The 20,588-nt window shown below is 38.0% G+C and overlaps 1 protein-coding gene across 1 annotated transcript in view; it reads right to left on the bottom strand.

The window, feature by feature from the left end:
* Nucleotides 1-16,407: 16,407 nt before the first annotated feature.
* PLPPR4 (phospholipid phosphatase related 4) overlaps nucleotides 16,408-20,588 on the bottom strand; it is a 37,953-nt gene continuing 33,772 nt past the window's right edge. The window contains exon 7 of the mRNA XM_047785218.1: nucleotides 16,408-20,248. Coding sequence (XP_047641174.1) covers nucleotides 18,923-20,248 — 1,326 coding nt within the window. The 3' untranslated portion in view covers nucleotides 16,408-18,922. The remainder of the gene's footprint in view (nucleotides 20,249-20,588) is intronic.

The following is a 20,588-nucleotide window of genomic DNA, read 5'->3' on the forward strand; positions in this document are numbered from 1 at the left end:
AGGGTAACTCACTGACCGCTCCATTGGTCTTTTGATCAAGCCCTTCTGACGAAGAAATGAGAAACCAGCCTCTTAGGACTGGGAGTGTGGGCAAGTAAGAAGGAAATGTGATCCTGCTTGCAGTATTGGAAGCTTGCAGGGTGGGGACCTGGAGCAGACGCGGTGAAGACTGCAGCTGGAGTGAGGTCATGGGATACGGGTACAGACTGACAGAATGCAGAGTTTTATGACGTGAATTGGGCAGAGAGAGAGAGGAAAGAAGAATTCAAGGATAATTCTGAGGTTTCCAGAACGTATCTGTTGTCGTTATTTTATTTCGTCTTGTTTTGGTTTATTTTATTATTTTTTTCCCTTTGCACCTGCAGCATATGGAAGTTCCCAGGCCAGGGATCAAATCTGAGCTACATCTGCAGCCTGTGCCACAGCTGCAGCAGCACTGGATCCTTAACCCACTGAGCTGCAGCTGGAACTCCTGTTACTGTTTGAATACTTAACCTCCCATTCAAAAGGTATAGGCAGAAATTTTAGAGTTTACCTAGAATTATAGATTTTTCTAAAATGAAATTTTTCCTCTGAGCCCTTAAAATATACTACAGATCAGACTTGCTTTCTTATATTGATTATGAGCAGTTATTGTCAGTTACCAGTTTTTCTTTTAAATTGAATTATTTCCTGTCATTTCCTCTTGTAAAGTTAGAAAAGTTTTACAAGTTATTTATAGCTTCATTATTATTTTTTTATTCTTCAGTCTATCAAGTTCCCGGTGTGTTTGTTGTACAGTTAGATGTACTACAAAGTTAATATTTAAGAAAAAGTAGTTATTTTGTAATGCCTTAATTTTATCCTATTTATGCTTTAGCTGGCTTCCCCCCCTTCCCCAGATCCAAACAGTACCAACTCAAAAAAAAATAGTATGGTTAATTTTCTGATTTAAAATATTTTTATTTTCAGAGGCCAGATCGTTCATGTTTGTAAGCCATCACCTATGGAAGGTTTTTAGATATGACTCTTGAAAGTGCAATTAACTTAGGCAAATGCGTTGTTCTTAAGCTGGTGGAGTGAGTTCAATTTCTCTGCAGGCAATGCTCGCTTTAACAGGCTTTTTTCTGGGGTTACATTCGTTCCTATGGAAACTGACCTCTCTCTTGCACTCTTGTACTCTTTTTTTTTCCTTCACTTTAGAAGCAGGTTACAGAAGCAACAGCCAGGAGGAAACATGAAATATTCATACAGCCACTACTGAGATGCTTCGACCAACATACTAACAGGTGTATATTTTCTCTTAAAGGCTGTGTGCAGACATGCGCAAACCCACGTGCTACGCATTTATATATGCCGAACAATCTAGACCACAAGAACTGAAAGAATTTCTCTGACCTGGTGACAAAGCTATTCGGTGAAGATGCTCCTGGTCTGGCAAGGCCTGTGGAAGCGGACAGAGGAGGCACAACAGAGCCGAAAGGTGACGGGAGCATTTCTGTTCCGAGTCAGTATGAATGGGTAGGCTCCTGCCAGTGACTACCAATTAGCCAAAAAAAGTTAGAAATCAATTACAAGTGCAGTTTAGAGACAGGAATCCTGACCCGGATAGTCTTGGATTTTAGAGGAGTCCTCCAGGACTGCTTCTAAGAGATTCTAAATAAACTGCAGTTTGTTGTTGTTTTTTCTTTTAAAAGGGAAAAAAAAATCAGTAAGTGATAAACTGAACTCATTAGAACAAAGCCTCTGTTCAAAAGTCTGTTGTAGAGGGGCTCCTGTTGTGGCTCAGTGGGTTAAGGATCCAACTAGTACTCCTGAGGATGTAGGTTCAATCCCTGGCCTCACTTCTTCTTGGATACTTACCAAGAAGGATGAAAAAAGTCATATTTTTTGTGGCTCAAGTCGGAAACATCACTGCGATTCCCAGAAGCTGGATTTACCAATAGCTAGTTAGTGAGCATGACAGAGACGTCTAACTTCCTGGAGGTGTTTTTTTTTTTTTTTGTCTTTTTGCTATTTCTTTGGGCCGCTCCCACGGCATATAGAGATTCCCAGGCTAGGGGTTGAATCGGAGCTGCAGCCACCGGCCTACGCCAGAGCCACAGCAACGCGGGATCCGAGCCGCATCTGCAACCTACACCACAGCTCACGGCAACGCCGGATCGTTAACCCACTGAGCAAGGCCAGGGACCGAACCCGCAACCTCATGGTTCCTAGTAGGATTCGTTAACCACTGCGCCACGACGGGAACTCCCTTCCTGGAGGTTTTGTCTTTCATTTTTCAAGTTGAAATAATAATAACTATTCTTGTTGGGAGAGTTTAAAAAATTCACGTGGTTGATTTTGAGTTTTTCCAATACCGAGGCACTGTAGTAGACACTAGAAATACAGTGGAAAAACACAGTCCCTTCCTAGGGAAGGGCGCAATGCAGTGTCTTCTGAATGCTGCTGAGTAATTATCATTCTCATTCAAATGTAGAATTCTTAGGATGCAGACCACATTACAGTCTTCCCTTTTGAAACAACCACTGTCCTGTATGAAATTATTCATAGCACTTTCCTTCAGATCCATGGCTGGATGTTTATATATATTTTTTAAAGTCCTGCTCTAAATGCCATTTTCTTCATGTTATGAATTAATGGAAAATAATGATTCCTTTCAAACAAAACTTCATCAGTAATATGTTCGGGACATGGACTGAAATTTTAGGACTAGAAAATTCAAGGCCTTTGTTCAAGATAAACTGACTGCTCTAAGCAAAGTGAGGAAAAAAGAGTAGGGGAAGGAAGAATTACTCAGAGATACAAGAGAATCTGGGTACCCTTTAAAAATATGGCTTCCTTCAGTTACCACGTTTGAATTGGAAAGTGAATTGGAAAGACACACTTTAAAATCTTAGTAGATTAAATATCTTAGTAGAGATATATATATATAAAACACCTTTTTTTTTTTTTTTTGTCTTCAATCTTTTTCTCCCTTGCCTTGGAAGATGTGTGATTACAGGTAAAGGCAGACGGAAAAATCTAATCAGAAAGTAAAACTCTATCTCCTTCTTATGAATTATACAAAATTAATAACTTAGAAATAAACCTTGAAAATTATATAAAAAATAATTCATAGTTTGTGGTGTTCTCTTGGAGAATTGACTTTATTTATTATGGTCACCCCCGTGTTTATGTCCACGAATACTGACTTGTTGAAACCTAATGTACGATGTGATGGTGTTAGGAGGATGGACCTTTGGCTCCACCCCCACCAATGGGATTGTCACCTTTATAAAAGAGGACTGAGAGCCACCCCCTGCCCCATCCACCCTGTGAGGTTATAGGGAAAGAGCCACCTAGGAGCGGGGTTCTCACCAGACATCAAATTGGCCAGCATCTTTTTCTTGGACTTTTCAGAGTCCAGAACTGTGAAAAATAAATTTATAAACCAAAATAATGGTGATAATAATAGTAACAATAATAATTTAGAAATAGCAACATAGATGCAGCTGGAGATTTTTATACTAAGTGAAGTAAGTCAGAAAGAGAGCCTAGTTTAGGTTAGAATCTGGATCCTTTTTTTTTTTTTTTTAATGAAATAAAGGCTAAAGGCCTTTAAATAACTCTGAGGTTATATTTTCAGAATCCTATGTAAACTGAGTTTAGTTCAATGTTTAGGACTTGAACTGGGGGCTGGAATTTTTTCATAATGACATTATTTTATTATTTTTTAAGATGAGTGCATTTTTAAAATTCATAAACCAATAATAATAAAACTAATAGGAATATATTATGTACAGCAGGCAGTCATGGGGCAAGCCCTACACCTAAAGAGCCTGAGTTTGAGTCCTGACTTATGACATTGGGCAAGTTCTCAATCTTACAGTTCATCAGTTTGCTCATCTATAAGGTAGGAATAATAGTGCCTGCTCTGTGAGGTTATTCTGAGGACTCAAGCACACTGTACTGCAGGTGGGAGGCACCTGCTGAGTTGGTGCTGCAGTTCTGTATTGGCCTGAAAAATGTCTACTGTCTAGTTTCTAGTTTGTCACAGCATCAAGCACAGCTAACCACGGTAACACTTGCAGTACCTCCTAAAGCAGTTGTGCTGGAGCCCGTGTAGCCCTGAGTCCCATTGTTTTGAAGGGACCGGAGAAAAGGAGCAACTCTAGTTCCACATGGAGGCGGGAGCAGTGGCTTCCTTCCCAGTGCAGAATGGAGTCTGCACTATGTTCTCCCCTAAGTTTTGACATATGTAATGACTAAGGCGACCTAAACAAACCAGCCTTAATGGCTGGATCTTATGTTTCATAATGTCCTGCTCTAAGTGCCATTTTATTTGTTATTAAATAAATGTATGTATTTAATATAGGAGCATCATATTTATAATTTGATAAATGTCAAGTAGCTTATTCATTATAATTTCTTTTTTAAATGATTTTTATCTTTTTCCATTATAGCTGGTTTACAGTGTTCTGTCAGTTTTCTACTGAACAGCAAAGTGACCTAGCCACACATACATTTATATACATTCTTTCTCTCACATTATCCTCCACCAGACTCCTTCACAAGTGACTAGATGTAGTTCTCAGTGCTATATAGCAGGGTCTCACTGCTTATCCATTCCAAAGGCAATAGTTTGCATCTATTAACCCAAGAATCTCAGTATATCTCACACCCTCCCCCTCCCTCTTGGCAACCACAAGTCTGTTCTTCAAGTCCATGAGTTTCCTTTCTATGGAAAAGTTCATTTGTGCCATATATTAGATTCCAGATATAAGTGATATCATATGGTATTTGTCTTTCTTTTTCCTCCTTCGCTTAGTATGTCTCTAGTTCCATCCATGGTGCTGCAAATGGCATTTTTTTTGTTATTTTTAATGGCTGAGTACTATTCCATCATGTATATATACCACATCTTCTTAATCTGTTCATCTGTTGATGGACATTTAGGTTGTTCCCATGTCTTGGCTATTGTGAATAGTGCTGCAATAAACATTTGGGTGCATGTGTCTTTTTCAAGGAAAGTTTTGTCCAGATGTATGCCCAAGAGTGGGATTGTTGGCTCATATGGTAGTTCTACATTTAGTTTTCCAATTTCAATTACTATATCAAGATATTCTAATTACTTAACAAAATGGTATTACTTTCTCCATGGCAGCCAGCTGAATTGCAGGTAGAAATACTCAAGCATCAAAAAATACCTTGTCAAGCCACAGATATACTTGAGCCATTTACTGAAACCACCTACTTGAATATATCAAAGTTCACTGGATTTATAACCTCAGTTGTTTATAATAAAGAAGTTAGGGTGTAAGTTTCTACCAAAGAGGATGGTTGGGGAAGGATAAATTAGGAGTTTTGGATTAACATATACCCACTACTATATATAAAATAGTGAAACAACAAGGACCTACTATATAGCACAATAAACTGTATTTAATATTCTTGTAATAATCTATAATGATAAAGAATCTGAAAAAGAATGTATATATATATATACATGTACATATATACAGCAAAATATATATCAACTGAAGCACTTTGCTGTAATCTCAAACTAACACAACATTGTAAATTAACTATACTTCAATTTAAAACATGGTTAAAAAACTATCACCAAATAAGAATCTAAGATCATTCAAAAAATGTAAGTTTTTTTAACAAACCCTAAATTGTTCACTAATTTATATTCATGTTATTTAGTAGTCTGTAGTTTTAAAAGAAACTTTGTGTGTATCATCCATTTGATTCTCAAAATTCATATCCAGCTATCAAGAAAAATTATAAGGCATACCAAAAGGCGACAAACCCAATTTGAAGAGACAGAGCAACTATTAAAACCAGACATGGCAGGGATGTTGGAAATACCAGAATGAAGAGACAAGCCAAAGACAGGGAGAAAATATTTGTATAATTCTCATCTGATAAAGAACCATTATCTAGATTGTACAAAAGTCCCTTAAAACTAAACAATGAGAAAACAAACAGCCTGATTGGAAAATAGGCCAAAGACCTTAACAGATACCTCCTAAAGTAGATGTGCAGATGGTAAACAAACATGTAAATCTATGCCCCATATCACATGTCAGCAGTGAAACGCAAATGAAAACAACAAACAGACACCATTTCACACCCGTTAGAGTGGCCAAAATCCAGAACGCCAACACCAAATACTGCCAGGATGTGGAGTAACAGGAATATTTATACATTGCTGATAAAGATGCAACATGGCAAGCCACTTTGAAAGGCAATTTGGTGGTTCCTTACAAAACTAAACATATTTTTGCCATATGAGTCAGCAATCACACTCCTTGGTATTTATTCAAAGAATTTGAAAGCTAATATCCACGTGAAAACATGCACATGGATACTTATAGCAGTTTGTTCATAACTGCACAAACCTGGAAACAATCAAGGTGTCCTTCAGTAGATGGCTAAGTGAATAAACTGTGGTACGTCCAGACAATGAAATATTATTCACTGTTGAAAAGAAGGGAACTATCAGTCGTGAAGATACATGGAGGAAATGTGAATGCATATTACTAAGTGAAAAAAGCCCCTCTGAAAAGCTACATATGGTATGATTCGAATTGTATGACATTCTGAAAAAGTGAAAGTATGGAAACAGTTAAGACCAGTGGGTGATCATATCACAATATATACAAACATCAAATAATTATATACTTGAAACTAATATAATGTTATATGTCAGTTATGTTGCAGTAAAAAGCCAAACCAAAACAAAGATCAGTGGTTTCTAGGAGCTGGGGGAGGTCAGGGCAGGCTGCATAGGTGGAGGGCTCTTCTACAGTGGCGGGTACCTATCATTATACACTGTGTAAATTCATAGAATACACAGCAGCAAGAGTGACCACTAATGTACACTATGGACTCTGGGTGATAATGATATGCCAATGTAGCTTCATCTCTTATCACAAATGTACTACCCTAGTAGGGGTAGGGTGGTCATTGATTATGGGAAAGCTGTATTTTATGTGTGGGTGCAGGGACTATATGGGAAATCCATATTGGGTCTACTCAATATTGCTGTGAAACTCAAACTTTGGTAAAAATAAATTTTATTTTTTAAAAAATCCTGGCATTTTTTTTTAACAGAGTGGTCAAGATGTCTCTGTACAGTCTTTCAACAAAGGGCACTTTCCCAAAGACAGCTCAGATTTTAACTAGAGGCTTAATCAGAAAGAGACCAGCCTGGGACATATGTAAAGTTTTTTTATTTCTTTTTTGGCTGTGGATTAAACATCCAGGGGAAAGAAAGAAATGTGATAAATTGGAGATCAATGAAGTCTAAACCAAGGAAAATAATTTCATGAATACTGATAAAGACTTGTCCTTGGATATCCAGAAAAAAGTCCTCTCTGAGAATAACATATAAAAAGTCAGAGTCCTAAGAAACTGTAAGAGAATGGAAACTAAAATAGCAGTTCTTAAAAGAAGGATAACAGAAATAGTCATATTAGAGAGAGACACCCAGAGAGAGACAGGGAGAGACTAACTCAATAGTTAACTGGTAAAGGAATCAATGGTCCTATTTGCAATTCATTCTGATGGGAAAATCTCAAAGGTCCAAGTTTAAATTTCTTGGTGGAACTTGGCAGCCAAAGTCTCCCCCGCCCATTCTTCACAAAACCTCTCTTCTCAGGACATTATTCTAACATTTAAACAGAACTTAATAAATGATAGATGGAATGGGTTGAAACTAGCCCATGTCAATAGGAGGTGAATTAGAGATATGCTCAGTGGAGATAAGAAAAAAGAAAAGATGTCTCAATAATAAAGAATAGAAGCAAAGTAAGAAACTGAGGCAATCGATGATAGACCTTGAGGAAGAGTTTAACTTCCTTTTTTGTTTAATTAAAGGAAATTCATTTTTAGCACAAAGTTTTAATATTTTTACCTCCGATGTTTATAACTTCGTGTAGTTACTTGGTTACATCAATATAAATTTAAATAGTAGTGTGGAGAGCAAAAGAATTGAGCTGTCACAAGAATTTTACCTTTCTGTGCTCTTCTTCCCATTATGCCTATTTGAAAAGGACAGTATTGTATGAAGCCGCCATGTCTAATCATCCTTGGTGGTGACAAGCAGAGAAGTCAGCGGTGGGCTACTGTGGTGCTCGGAGAGGCACGTATCAGCACAACAGGCTGAGGAGCAACTCATGGGTAAGACAACTCTAGACACGGTCTGAGAGAACAACCTGCCTTTACTTCCTAAAAATACTAGGACACGGCCCTTAAAAGGGATGGCAAATATGTCGGTTGGGGATATACATTTATAATCTTAATTCTCGCAACACATTTTTTAAATTTATAATTTAAAAAAATGTGGATTCTCAGGAAGGGTCAAAGAGTTGCTCAGTTGGTGAATGGTTGAGCCAGGATTGTACTCTGTTCCTCATTTCTAAAATCTGCTTCCTTTTCACCACCTGTGGCAGTGAGTGCCATTCTGAATGGGCATGGAAAGAGATGGACTAAGGACATAGTCCAGATATTTGGCTTTAGCAATTGCAGTAGGGGGAGGAAAGTTTGCTGTTACTGAACTGGCAGAATAAATTTGGGAATACAAATCAGAACCCGTATTTTGAAAATGTTAAATATGAGACAACTATAGATATTGAAGTAGAGCTGTGAATCAAGTAGGCAGTTGTGTATTTGGCTCTGGGGAGAGGTGAGAACAAAAAAAGTCACAGGGCATTGCCCAAGATTAAGAATTAAAATCCTGCCGTGCAGTGTTTTAAATGCTTTAACCTCCAAGACAACTCTAAATTATTACTCCTATTATACAGAAAATGGAGGCATACAGTAGGTTGTTGGGATTTGAATACTTGTCAGCCTGACCCCAGGGACTCTTTCACCACTCCATAAATTCTGAAAATAATTGTGATATCCTAGTGGCAGACGGAGAATAAGAGGCCAGTGGACATGCCAGATATAAATAAATTACTACTGTCCCTGGACGTCAATATCTGATTTGGAATTTGAAAAATAAACTTGAGTGCTGACTATGAAGAGGGCTTTCTGTTTTTTCTTCTTTTTTAATGACAGAGTAGGTAAGTATTCTTTATTGGCACTTGCCTCTACAGAGATTACTGTGGAGGTGGGAACATTTGAACAAACAACTCTTGCAAAACCATATCTATTGTGAGGAGACAGCTTGTTCCAAGCAATCTGGCTTACACTGTGTCAACATTTTTAATAGATGCTTCAAATAAGAAAAAAAAGAGAAATATATAAATACATTTGGCTTCAAGGTCTCGGAGGGATTTCTCAGAACTAGGAGACTTCAGGGAACAATCCAATATGCAACCATTTCTTTTTCTTCCAAATCCCCTCATACTTTTTCCTTTATAATAAATTCTGTTATTTACTTCTTTTCATTTTTTTTTTTTACTTATAGTAGGAGGAACATACTGTACTCATGCAATGATATTTATTGATCACCTATTGTGTTAGGAGCTGCGTATAAAGGGCTTCAATTTAGTGTGTGGTAAATGTTCAATGCCTTGTTATTAAGGTGATTAATTGTAAAATCTGTGAGTACATTGGCCATGGAGAATACAAATCTACACATGTTCTCCAAAGGGAGAGATAATTTAGCCTTTTTGAAAAATGTACCAATACTGGTGTCATAATATGTCATTCATTCATTCATTTCTTTCAAATGTTTATTGAGTGTCTAAACTGTGGGGTGGACACTGTGCTAGACATTTGCGACCGTGAAATGAATGGAAAGTACTTGTTTCCTGCTCTCAGTGTCCTCCTGACACCTACCAGTTGTGCGACTTTGATTAAAACACTTCTCATGCGTTACACTTTTCTCATGTGTAAATCATAGATAATTCTAGTGATTATACCTAGAAGGTAAGTGATATCTCAAAACTCCGAGCTCTAAAGTTGTATAATGGGAAGACTGAGATTTAGTTTTGAAGGACAAAGGAGATTTAAAGAATGGGAGCAAAGACTTTCCAGAAAGCAAGTTAAAACTAAACTACATACACATAAGCACACACACACACACACTCACACACACTCACACTCTCACAAATGAAGACGTGAAGCCTGCAGTAGCAACATGTTCGTATGGAGAAGTTGTGGACAATGTGGGGGTGGGGTCTGTAGGTTGTATTGTGAAGAGGAGTCTTGAAGCTGGTATGACAGAGACTGATTGTTCCCATCTAGGACCCATTCTCATCCTCTTCCATTTTGAGTTAGAGATGACACAGCATTTTAGTGGGTATTGGGGTATCTCAGCTAGAGACAACCTCCAGCCTCTCTTGCAACAGGGTGATCTAGTTTGCTCCAAATGGGTGGATTATGTATGATAGATGCAGGTTTTTTTTTTTTTCTTCTTTGTTTAAGACTGCACCCATGGCACATGGAAGTTCCTGAGCTAGGCGTAAAATTGGAGCTGCAGCTGCCACAGCAACACCAGATCCGAGCTATGTCTGTGACCTAGGCTGCAGCTTGTGGCAATGTGGGATCTTTATCCCACTGAACAAGGCCAGGGATCAAACCTGAGTCCTCATGGATACTAGCTGGGTTCTTAACCTGCTGAGCCACAGTGGGAACTCTTACAGATGCAGCTTTGATGTAATTTTCCTAGAGATAAATCTTCTTATCCTTGATTTCCTCCCTCCCACTCCTGCTGGAAAGTCATGACACTAGAGCAACTTTGGAAGCCATGAGTTAAGGAAGATCAAACCACTTCTCCAACCACAATCTGCTCATGTCTGTAGTGTGTAAGATGAAATCATACAATGTGTAACATTCTGGCATTTTTATTTAGCATAATTCCTTAGAGATTCATTCAAGTTGTGTGTATCAATAGCTCATTTCCTTTTGTGACTGAGTAGTCCATGGTATGGCTGTGTAATAGTTCGTTTAACCATTCACCCAAGGGAGGATATGTGGAGTATTTCCAGGTTGGGGCTATTATTAATAAAACTGAGATGAATACATAAGCGCAATTTTTCTGTGTGGACCTAGGTTTTTATTTCTGTAGAATAAATACCCAAGAGTGCAATAGGTGCAATTCCTGGGTTGTATAAGTGTATACTTTGGTTTTTTTTTTAAGAAATGGCCAAACTGTTTTCCAGAGCAGTTATGCCATTGTACATTCCCACCAGCAATGAGTGATGATGCAGTTTCTCCACATTCTTGTTAGCATGTGGTATTGTCATTATTTTGTGTTTTAGTCATTCTTATAGGTGTGTAATATCTCATTGTGGTTTTAATTTTTATTTCTCAAATGACTAATGATGTTGAACATCTATGCATATGCTTATTTGCTATCTATCTTTTTTGAAATGTCTGTTCATATCTTTGTCTATTTTTTATTTTATTCCTTTTTTCTCTTTAAGTCTTTACTGTTTCCTGTGTTATTGATTTTTTTTTACTGTTGTTTTGAGGACTTTTTTTATACTATTCTAGATTTGACTTTAAAAAAACAGTCCATAAAGAGAAAACATAATTGGACCTCATCAAAATTTAAAAACTTTGCTCTTTGAAAGACCCTGTTAAGGGGATGAAAGGATAAACTACAGACTGGAAAAAAAAAAAAAAAAAAACTTTGCAGATAATATACCCAACCAAGGACTAGCAGCTAGTCTTTGTTTTAGATCCTAAAGATCTTCTCCTGTGTTTTTCACTAAAAAATTTATAGATTTACATTTTAAAGTCCCTGATTCATTTTGAGTTTATTTTCTAAAATACCACTGTTGATACCCCCAGAAATGTCTGCGTGTGTTTTTTGTTTTTGTTTTTTGTTTTTTTAATTTAGATGCAGAATGGGAAAGATGGGGCTGGTGGTTATGTTAAGTAGTTTTTCCTAATACTCAAAGATAACATATCTTTTCTCAGAGTGCTTCCACAGGCTAGAAGGTACAAACCATACCATGGGGGCTGGAAAAGCTCTAACTATAGAAAATATCTAGCCATCTTTCTAGAAGGTCGTTATAGCCAGGTATAAAGTGTCCTGAGGTGATTAGAGAAAGGAAGATTTTATCTGACTACAATCTTTGTAGTTTTACTTCTTTAAACTCATTCACCTACTTGCCAATTGTCCTGTTTTTTAAAAGCTGACATTGGAGTTCAAGTGGATTTTTCTTGTAGGCAATGACTGAGTTCGAGGGAGACTCAAGGAGATAAAATGGGCGAGTTTGTGACATTGACAATAGTGCACACACACACACACACACACGCAGTTGGTGACTTGCATTGACTAACAATGGTGTGGTCAGTAAAATTAAGTCGTTTCTGTATCAGAGAACTGATAAGAATTTTTTTTTCGATAAGGAAGCACAGTCACCAGGGATTTCCTATAACTGGATCTTACCTGTAATGTCATATACTATTACTGAAATCTGTACCTCCTTCAACAGTAACATTTGGTCCTAGAGCCTTTTAGAATCTTCGTACAGAATGAAGGCAAGAGACCCATTTAATAAGCAGAGGAAATGAAATATTCAGGTACAAATAGATCATTATCCATTTTCCAGGCCACATTATCCTTTTAGATTAAACCATTTCAATTCCTTTTGATTTCCTTCCATTATTTTAATTAAATTACTGTCTGAATTATGCATAAATGTCTGTTTTCCGTTTGAACTTTACTAAGAAATGAAGACGTGATCTGTGAAAGGCAGAAATGATATGGCCTTTTTTTTTTTTTTTTTATTTTCCCACTGTACAGCAAGGGGGTCAGGTTATCCTTACATGTATACATTACAATTACATTTTTCCCCCAGCCTTTCTTCTGTTGCAACATGAGTATCTATACAAAGTTCTCAGTGTTATTCAGCAGGATCTGCTTGTAAATCTATTCTAAGTTGTGTCTGATAAGCCCAAGCTCCCGAACCCTCCCACTCCCTCTCCCTCCAATCAGGCAGCCACAAGTCTCTTCTCCAAGTCCATGATTTTCTTTTCTGTGGAAACATTCATTTGTGCTGGATATTAGATTCCAGTTATAAGTGATATCATATGGTATTTGTCTTTGTCTTTCTGGCTCATTTCACTCAGTATGAGAGTCTCTAGTTCCATCCATGTTGCTGCAAATGGCATGATGTCATTCTTTTTTATGGCTGAGTAGTATTCCATTGTGTATATATATACCACCTCTTCCCAATCCAATCATCTGTCGATGGACCTTTGGGTTGTTTCCATGTCCTGGCTATTGTGAATAGTGCTGCAATGAACATGCGGGTGCACGTGTCTCTTTTAAGTAGAGTTTTGTCTGGATAGATGCCCAAGAGTGGGATTGCAGGGTCATGTGGAAGTTCTATGGATAGATTTCTAAGGTATCTCCAAACTGTTCTCCATAGTGGCTGTACCAGTTTACATTCCCACCAACAGTGCAGGAGGGTTCCCTTTTCTCCACACCCCTTCCAGCACTTGTTATTTGTGGATTTATTAATGATGGCCATTCTGACTGGTGTGAGGTGATATCTCATGGTAGTTTTGATTTGCATTTCTCTTATAACCAGCAATGTTGAGCATTTTCTCATGTGTTTGTTGGCCATCTGTATATCTTCTTTGGAGAAATGTCTACTCAGGTCTTTTGCCCATTTTTCCATTGATTGATTGGCTTTTTTGCTGCTGGGTTGTATAAGTTGTTTATATATTCTAGAGATGAAGCCCTTGTCGGTTGCATCATTTGAAACTGTTTTCTCCCATTCTGTAAGTTGTCTTTTTGTTTTCTTTTGGGTTTCCTTTGCTGTGCAAGAGCTTTTCAGTTTGATGAGGTCCCATGGGTTTATTTTTGCTCTAATTTCTACTGCTTTGGGAGACTGCCCTGAGAAAATATTCATGAGGTTGATGTCAGAGAGTGTTTTGCCTATGTTTTCTTCTAGGAGTTTGATGGTGTCCTGTCGTATATTTAAGTCTTTCAGCCATTTGGAGTTTATTTTGGTGCATGGTGTGAGGGTGTGTTCTCGTTTCATTGCTTTGCATGCAGCTGTCCAGGTTTCCCAGCAATGCTTGCTGAATAGACTTTCTTTTTCCCATTTGATGTTCTTGCCTCCCTTGTCAAAGATGAATTGACCATAGGTGTCAGGGCTTATTTCCGGGTTCTCTATTCTGTTCCATTGGTCTGTCTGTCTGTTTTGATACCAGTACCACGCTGTTTGGATGACTGTGGCTTTGTAGTATTTCTTGAAGTCTGGGAGAGTGATGCCTCCTGCTTGGTGTTTGTTTCTCAGGATTGCTTTGGCGATTCTGGGTCTTTTGTTGTTCCATATAAATGTTTGGATTGTTTGTTCTAGTTCTGTGAAAAATGTCCTGGGTAATTTGCTAGGGATTGCATTGAATCTGTAGATTGTTTTGGGTAGTATGGCCATTTTTACAATATTGATTTTCCCAATGCAGAAACATGGACTATCTTTCCATTTCTTTACATCTTCTTTGATTTCTTTGATTAAAGTTTTATAGTTCTCAGCATATAGGTCCTTTACCTCCTTGGTCAGGTGTATTCCGAGGTATTTGATTTTGTGAGGTGCAATTTTAAAAGGTATTATATCTTTGTATTCCTTTTCTAATATTTCATTGCTGGTATACAGAAATGCAACTGACTTCTGAATGTTAATCTTATATCCTGCTACTTTGCTGAATTTATGAATCAGTTCAAGGAGTTTTGGGGTTGAGTCCTTAGGGTTTTCTATGTATAGTATCATGTCGTCTGCATACAGTAACAGTTTGATCTCTTCTCTTCCTATATGGATGCCTTTTATTTCTTTGGTTTGTCTAATTGCTGTGGCTAGGACTTCCAAAACTATGTTGAAGAGCAGTGGTGAGAGTGGGCATCCCTGTCTTGTTCCAGATTTGAGTGAGAAGGCTTTCATTTTTTCCCCATTGAGTATTATATTTGCTGTGGGTTTCTCATAAATGGCTTTGATTATATTCAGGAATGTTCCCTCTATACCCACTTTGGTGAGGGTCTTGATCATGAATGGATGTTGAACTTTGTCAAATGCTTCTTCTGCGTCTATTGAGATGATCATATGATTTTTGACTTTTTTTTTGTTAATGTGGTGTATGATGCTGATTGATTTGCGTATGTTGAACCATCCTTGTGAACCTGGGATGAACCCAACCTGGTCATGGTGTATAATTTTTTTGATATGTTGTTGGATTCGGTTGGCTAAGATTTTGTTGAGAATTTTTGCATCTATATTCATCAATGATATTGGGCGATAGTTTTCTTTTTTGGTGGTATCTCTGTCTGGTTTTGGAATGAGGGTGATGGTGGCATCATAGAATGTCTTTGGGAGTATTCCTTCTTCTTCAACCTTTTTAAAGAGTTTAAGGAGGATGGGCACCAATTCCTCTTTATATGTTTGATAAAATTATGCCCTTTCATGATAACTTCTTATGTATAACCCAGACTCCACTCACCTTATATGTCATGAGAAAAGTACTAGAATCAGGGACACTTGTACACACATCACATATTTTGATATATTATGTAGTGAAACGATTGATGTAGGCTTTTAGTAATCCCCTTGGCATGCTTATGTAAAAACTTTGTTGTCAAAGATGACTCTTTGGTTTTTTTTAGACCAACAAGTTATTTCCTATTTTATTGTCAGTTTTTGCTCTCCGGATAAAATACATAATAACCCATAGACATTTGGAAAGAACATTAAGCTATCCTTTGGAAAATATGGTAGAACTGAATGTGCCCCTTTTAGAGATGAAAAAAACCAATACTCAATGAGGCTTAATATATTTCAACCATTATAAGACACACATCAATTTTTCACATGTTAATGTCTCTAAAATAAGTATGTTTTCTACGGTTAATAGCATCTTGCAATGACTGCTGGCCAGGTGGCTATCAGGATGTAGTTACATGGCACGCATGAACTTGGTTGCATCACCAGACAACTGTAACTTCGTGTTTCAGTGAACCAGTCACTTAAGGGTTATTTGATTCAAGCATAAGTCTTGGCTGTCCTAAAAACTGTGTGTTAATACCTTCTAAGATGTACAAAGTAAGAGCAGTACAACTCATGTAACAGGAGTTAGTGGCTTAGAAAACATTCCTGGAGTTAAAACAAGCATTCTTTTTAAAAGAAGCTGGCTCAGAGGGTAATAATGAATATAAATTACTCTTAGTAAAAAATCGATTGAGAACAATTGACCTTGACTCTTTCATGTTTTCTTTAATACTCTATAACATTGATATGTGAATGGGAGAAATCTATATCTAAATAAATCTAAAAGAGCTTCTTTAATAAGCATAGAACAAAAATTCTTAATAAGGAAACATCATTTGAGTTTGAGAAGCTTTCCTTCTTAATGCAATACTCTTTTTTTCTAAATAATTATGAATATAATAGTTGATTCATTCTTATTTCTTCAGCTCTTTTCCTATAAGTTATTATCTATTCATACTGAATGAAATAAAAGACCACAATGTTCCGATTTTGATGAAGAAATCTAATCTTTATTTCTAAGATGTTAGCACAATATACTCACACAATAGCTTTGATCTGTACTTAACAAAATACATTATAGCACTTTACAAACTTTATCAGTTTGGAAAACATTGCATAACATTTTTATTAATCACAATACTTTATATATATCATATATTTTAATAATTTTATTTACTTTAAAAAGATAATTAACTCTCTTTATTCAATACTTGGTTTTATCAATAAAGCACAGCCTAACAAAGGAAGAAGTGCTCTCATAGGCAAATAAGATAAATAGAACACTAAGAAGATATCCACCTGTTAGTCTCATTTATTTTAAATTAAGGTATCAGTGGAATGTAAACAAATATTTTTTGTAATTTTTTTTTTACAAAAGATGTGTTATCAAATATACATGCAGAGGTCTGAGTTCTAGCGACTATCATTATATTTCCTTAATAATGTGGTATAATTTGTTAAGTCATTAAAAACTGTAGCCTTTGGCACTTTGAGTAGAAAAAAGAATATATCAATATTTATGTAAAGGAAAAAAAAACTTCAATGACTAGATAAGTACTTTAAAATCTTTTGTTAAGAAATAGGAAAGATTAGGAAATATCATACTGCACCTGAAATACTGCAGCTTTTTTTTTTTTTTCTTCAGAGCACTAAAACCAGTCCACCTTTCTCTCTACAAACTGGCAGAAGCCAGGAATGTCGTAATGGAGGCGGTGGTGGTGAGAAGTGGGGAAGGCAACATTTTACTCCCACTCCCCTCTCTGAGAAGGAAATTGCCAGAAGGGATATAGTTGAATCTGTATTTTATTGCCAGAGTTTTCAATTCTGCTGGTTTCAGCTAAATCCCTAATGCTTCAGGAGGTTGGCTACTCTAGAAAGCTCTGCCTTTTCCTTGTACATGTTGCTAAGGATGTAATATTCACCTCTAAACAACTACTTCTGTTCTCACTGAAAACTAAACTGAGATCAGATCCACCAGCTTTGCTGTTACTTTTTGTCCCCTTGGCATTATCAGTTGTACATTGGAATTCTTAAGAAATGGTGTAAACAGGTTTAATACTAAATTACAGGAACCAAATATTTCTTCATACTTGAAATTCTAAGTTTCAAAACACCTCAAAATGTTTTGGTTTTTCTCTTACTGTTGATAATAATGGATTCCTTTGATGTAGGCTGAACTTTATTCAGGATAGGTAGCAAAAACTGTTATTTGCATGTTGAGCACAAGAACTGTGCCCGTCTAGATATTTTGGAGAAATACATTCTTAATTTATACTGTTAGACATTTTTACTTATGAATTTTCTTTTTTTCAGATTCTTCCAGTTTATGTCCAGTTAACAAAAATATTTTAGAGAAGGAGGTAAAACCTAACCTATTGTGGCTTTAATTTACTGGTTATCAGGATATCAAAAAAATTAATCATCTGGAACAAAATGAAATTTTTGGATCACTTATTAAGGGGTGGCTGGAAACACATAAGGGTTGACTTGACCAATGCTGCTCGCAGTGTAACCCACAACGTCAAGTTTTGGTTCATGTTTCTTGCTTATAAACTTCAGCAGTTTATTTTGCTCAAAAAATGTCAACTGTTATTTTTGCTTTAAAAATAGAACAACATATCCATAAGGTCAAAAAAATAAAATCAATAAATAAAGCCATAAAATGCAAAATATGATCACAATTTCAAAAGACTCTCTAAAACAATATAGTTTTAATTAGGCAAATTTACTTACTTAAAACAGATTCTTCATTAGCAGTAACTATATTTAAATAAAATGTAAGCAGCAAAAAGCTAAGCAGAAAAGTACTGGTTATTCTTTCACTGAAAACATTCCTACAATTTTTTGTTGTTGTTGAAGAAAGCATACTTTTGGAGAAATGCACAAAACCTTTTCATTTTTTGACTGTGACAGAGCCACTACAGAGGAGCTGCAGGGTGTCCTATTCTAACACAAAGAAGCCAACATCTTCTTAATACAGTAGCATTTCTTTGACAAGGAATTGCACACCACTATTTCACAGCTAAATAGAATTTGAGAGTTTACATGGTATATGTACTAGAATAATCAGCACCACCCATATTGAGCTTTTGGTGCAGATTCTGCAAAATGAATATATAATACTGCATGGCCTCTGCTGTTGGGAAAATGTGTGTCTGGATTCCCACAGCTGATTATAAAGAAAGATTCCCTAACGTTGGCACATTCAGGACGTAAAATAGTATACACTGAAGGAAATCCCTTTCTTTTGATGCTGCCCTCTGCACGCCTTTTGAGTTTGAAGGTAGGTTGTAAGTCTTCACATTATCACATTGGTTAGGTTCTTGCATTGTGCTTTTCCCTCCCCCTGATGTGAAATCTACAAGCTTGAGTGCAGTAGTTCTGGAGTCATTCATTGAGTTCCAGTCTGGTTTGGTGAGAAGGCTTCCCAATTCGCTGGAACAGAGCACTGGTAGAATCAACACGTTGTCTTTTGGGGGTGGCCCAAATGATGGAATGGCCACTCAATCCTTATAAGCCCGTGTGGGGGAGGTTCCTTTGTAGAAGATATTTCTAGTGTTTTCAGGGCTGTTGCTTCTTTCAGGGATTAAGATGATGTTGCCCTTTCTCCGCAGGGTGGAGTCGCGGGAGGAAGAGATGGACAGGGTCTCTGAACCAATTTCACTCCCCTCTACTGGGGTGACGCGGATGGTGGTGATTCCGTGGTGGTGATGCTCATTATTATCAATGTTGCTTCTCTTGCGATCTCCAGAACCAAAACTGTCTTTCAGGGACTCACAGCTTTCCGAGTCTCGGTTGAGGTCGTTGAGCTCATAAGTTTGGCGAAGGCTGCCCTTTTCAGGGGCTTTCCATTTCCAGGAGCCGCTGCCTTCGCCTTCGGTGGAGGGGATCTGTATGATGGGCCTGTTGTTCTCCGGGTGAGCCTCAACCCTCACGATCCCACTGGGTTCGTGGTCTGTCAAGGTTTTGTAGCGGATGGAGCCGGTGCAGGAGACCGTGCTGCCCTCAGTGTTCTTGGGGCTGCTTTGGAGGACGCCCTGCTGCTTGGACATGGCAATGACTTGCATGATTCTAGGCTGGCTGTTGCTTCTATTACAGGCCACGGTCTTCTCCGCAGCTTTCAACCACTTGGCCCGAGCAGAGCTGCTTTTGGGGGAGGTGCTTATGTTTTCCTGTGTCTCCTCGGGGATGTGCACTAACTGTGAGGACCCAGGGCGGGACTGGATGGACACCCTTGGTCCCCCGGGCATGCTGTTGTTACACCCAGGGACCGTGCCAGGCTGGATCTTGAGGTACTGATTGCCAGGGGCGTGGTGGTCTCCATTGACCCCCACCCTCGACGGCTCCGAGCTGGACCTCATTTCTATGGATCTGGGTGGTGACTGTCCAGGCTCGGTCTCTATAACCTGCAGGGACAACTTCCGACTTTCATTCTTATTCTTCCACTGGGTGAGGAGCTGCTTGGATCTCGCGGAATCCATAGAGGCGTGAATGGTGGCGTTTCTTCGGACGGGGTCTTCCACGGAGGGGGTGTTGGCTCTAGGCAAGGTGTTGCTGAAGGTGACCATGTTCTCCTTCCCCATGGGGCTCCGAGGAGTGATGATCTCGACATCAGCATTTGCCCTTTTGAGGTTTGTCAAGGAGCTCGCATCTCTGTGGTTTCGGTTGAGGATGCCTTCCGTGTGAGCAATCCCGTCACTGCTGCTACCGTTTTTAGCAGCTAAGACTCGGCTGGGGTCTTGATTCAGGTCTGTCAGAGACCTGAGGGCTTCTCTGTGCTGAAAAACACCGTCTTCACTAGGCAGAAAATTCCCCACAGCATATAGGCCCTAGTGTAGGAAGAAACAAGAAATATCACGCATTAGGAGACAAAGTTACTTAGCGTTTGCCTTGGAGAGCATATGGAAGCACCCAGATAAGTGTGCGTTCTCTGTCCACCACTGATTAATACAAATAGCCCCAAACTAAAAGCACAGTTACTCAGGAAACAGTTTGTACGTTATGTCATAAATCACTGAACTAATCACTCAGAAATATGGAATCCATTCGTTTGTATCATTAATGGGATTTTCTCTCCTTTCTCCATCCCACGGAATGTTCTTGACAGTCTTGTCCTCTGCTTTGAGAAGAACAGTCAGGCAATGAGAGAAATCAGGGTTATCTCTGCTT

The sequence above is a fragment of the Phacochoerus africanus genome, chromosome 6, assembly GCF_016906955.1.
Source record: "Phacochoerus africanus isolate WHEZ1 chromosome 6, ROS_Pafr_v1, whole genome shotgun sequence".
NCBI lineage: Eukaryota > Metazoa > Chordata > Mammalia > Artiodactyla > Suidae > Phacochoerus > Phacochoerus africanus.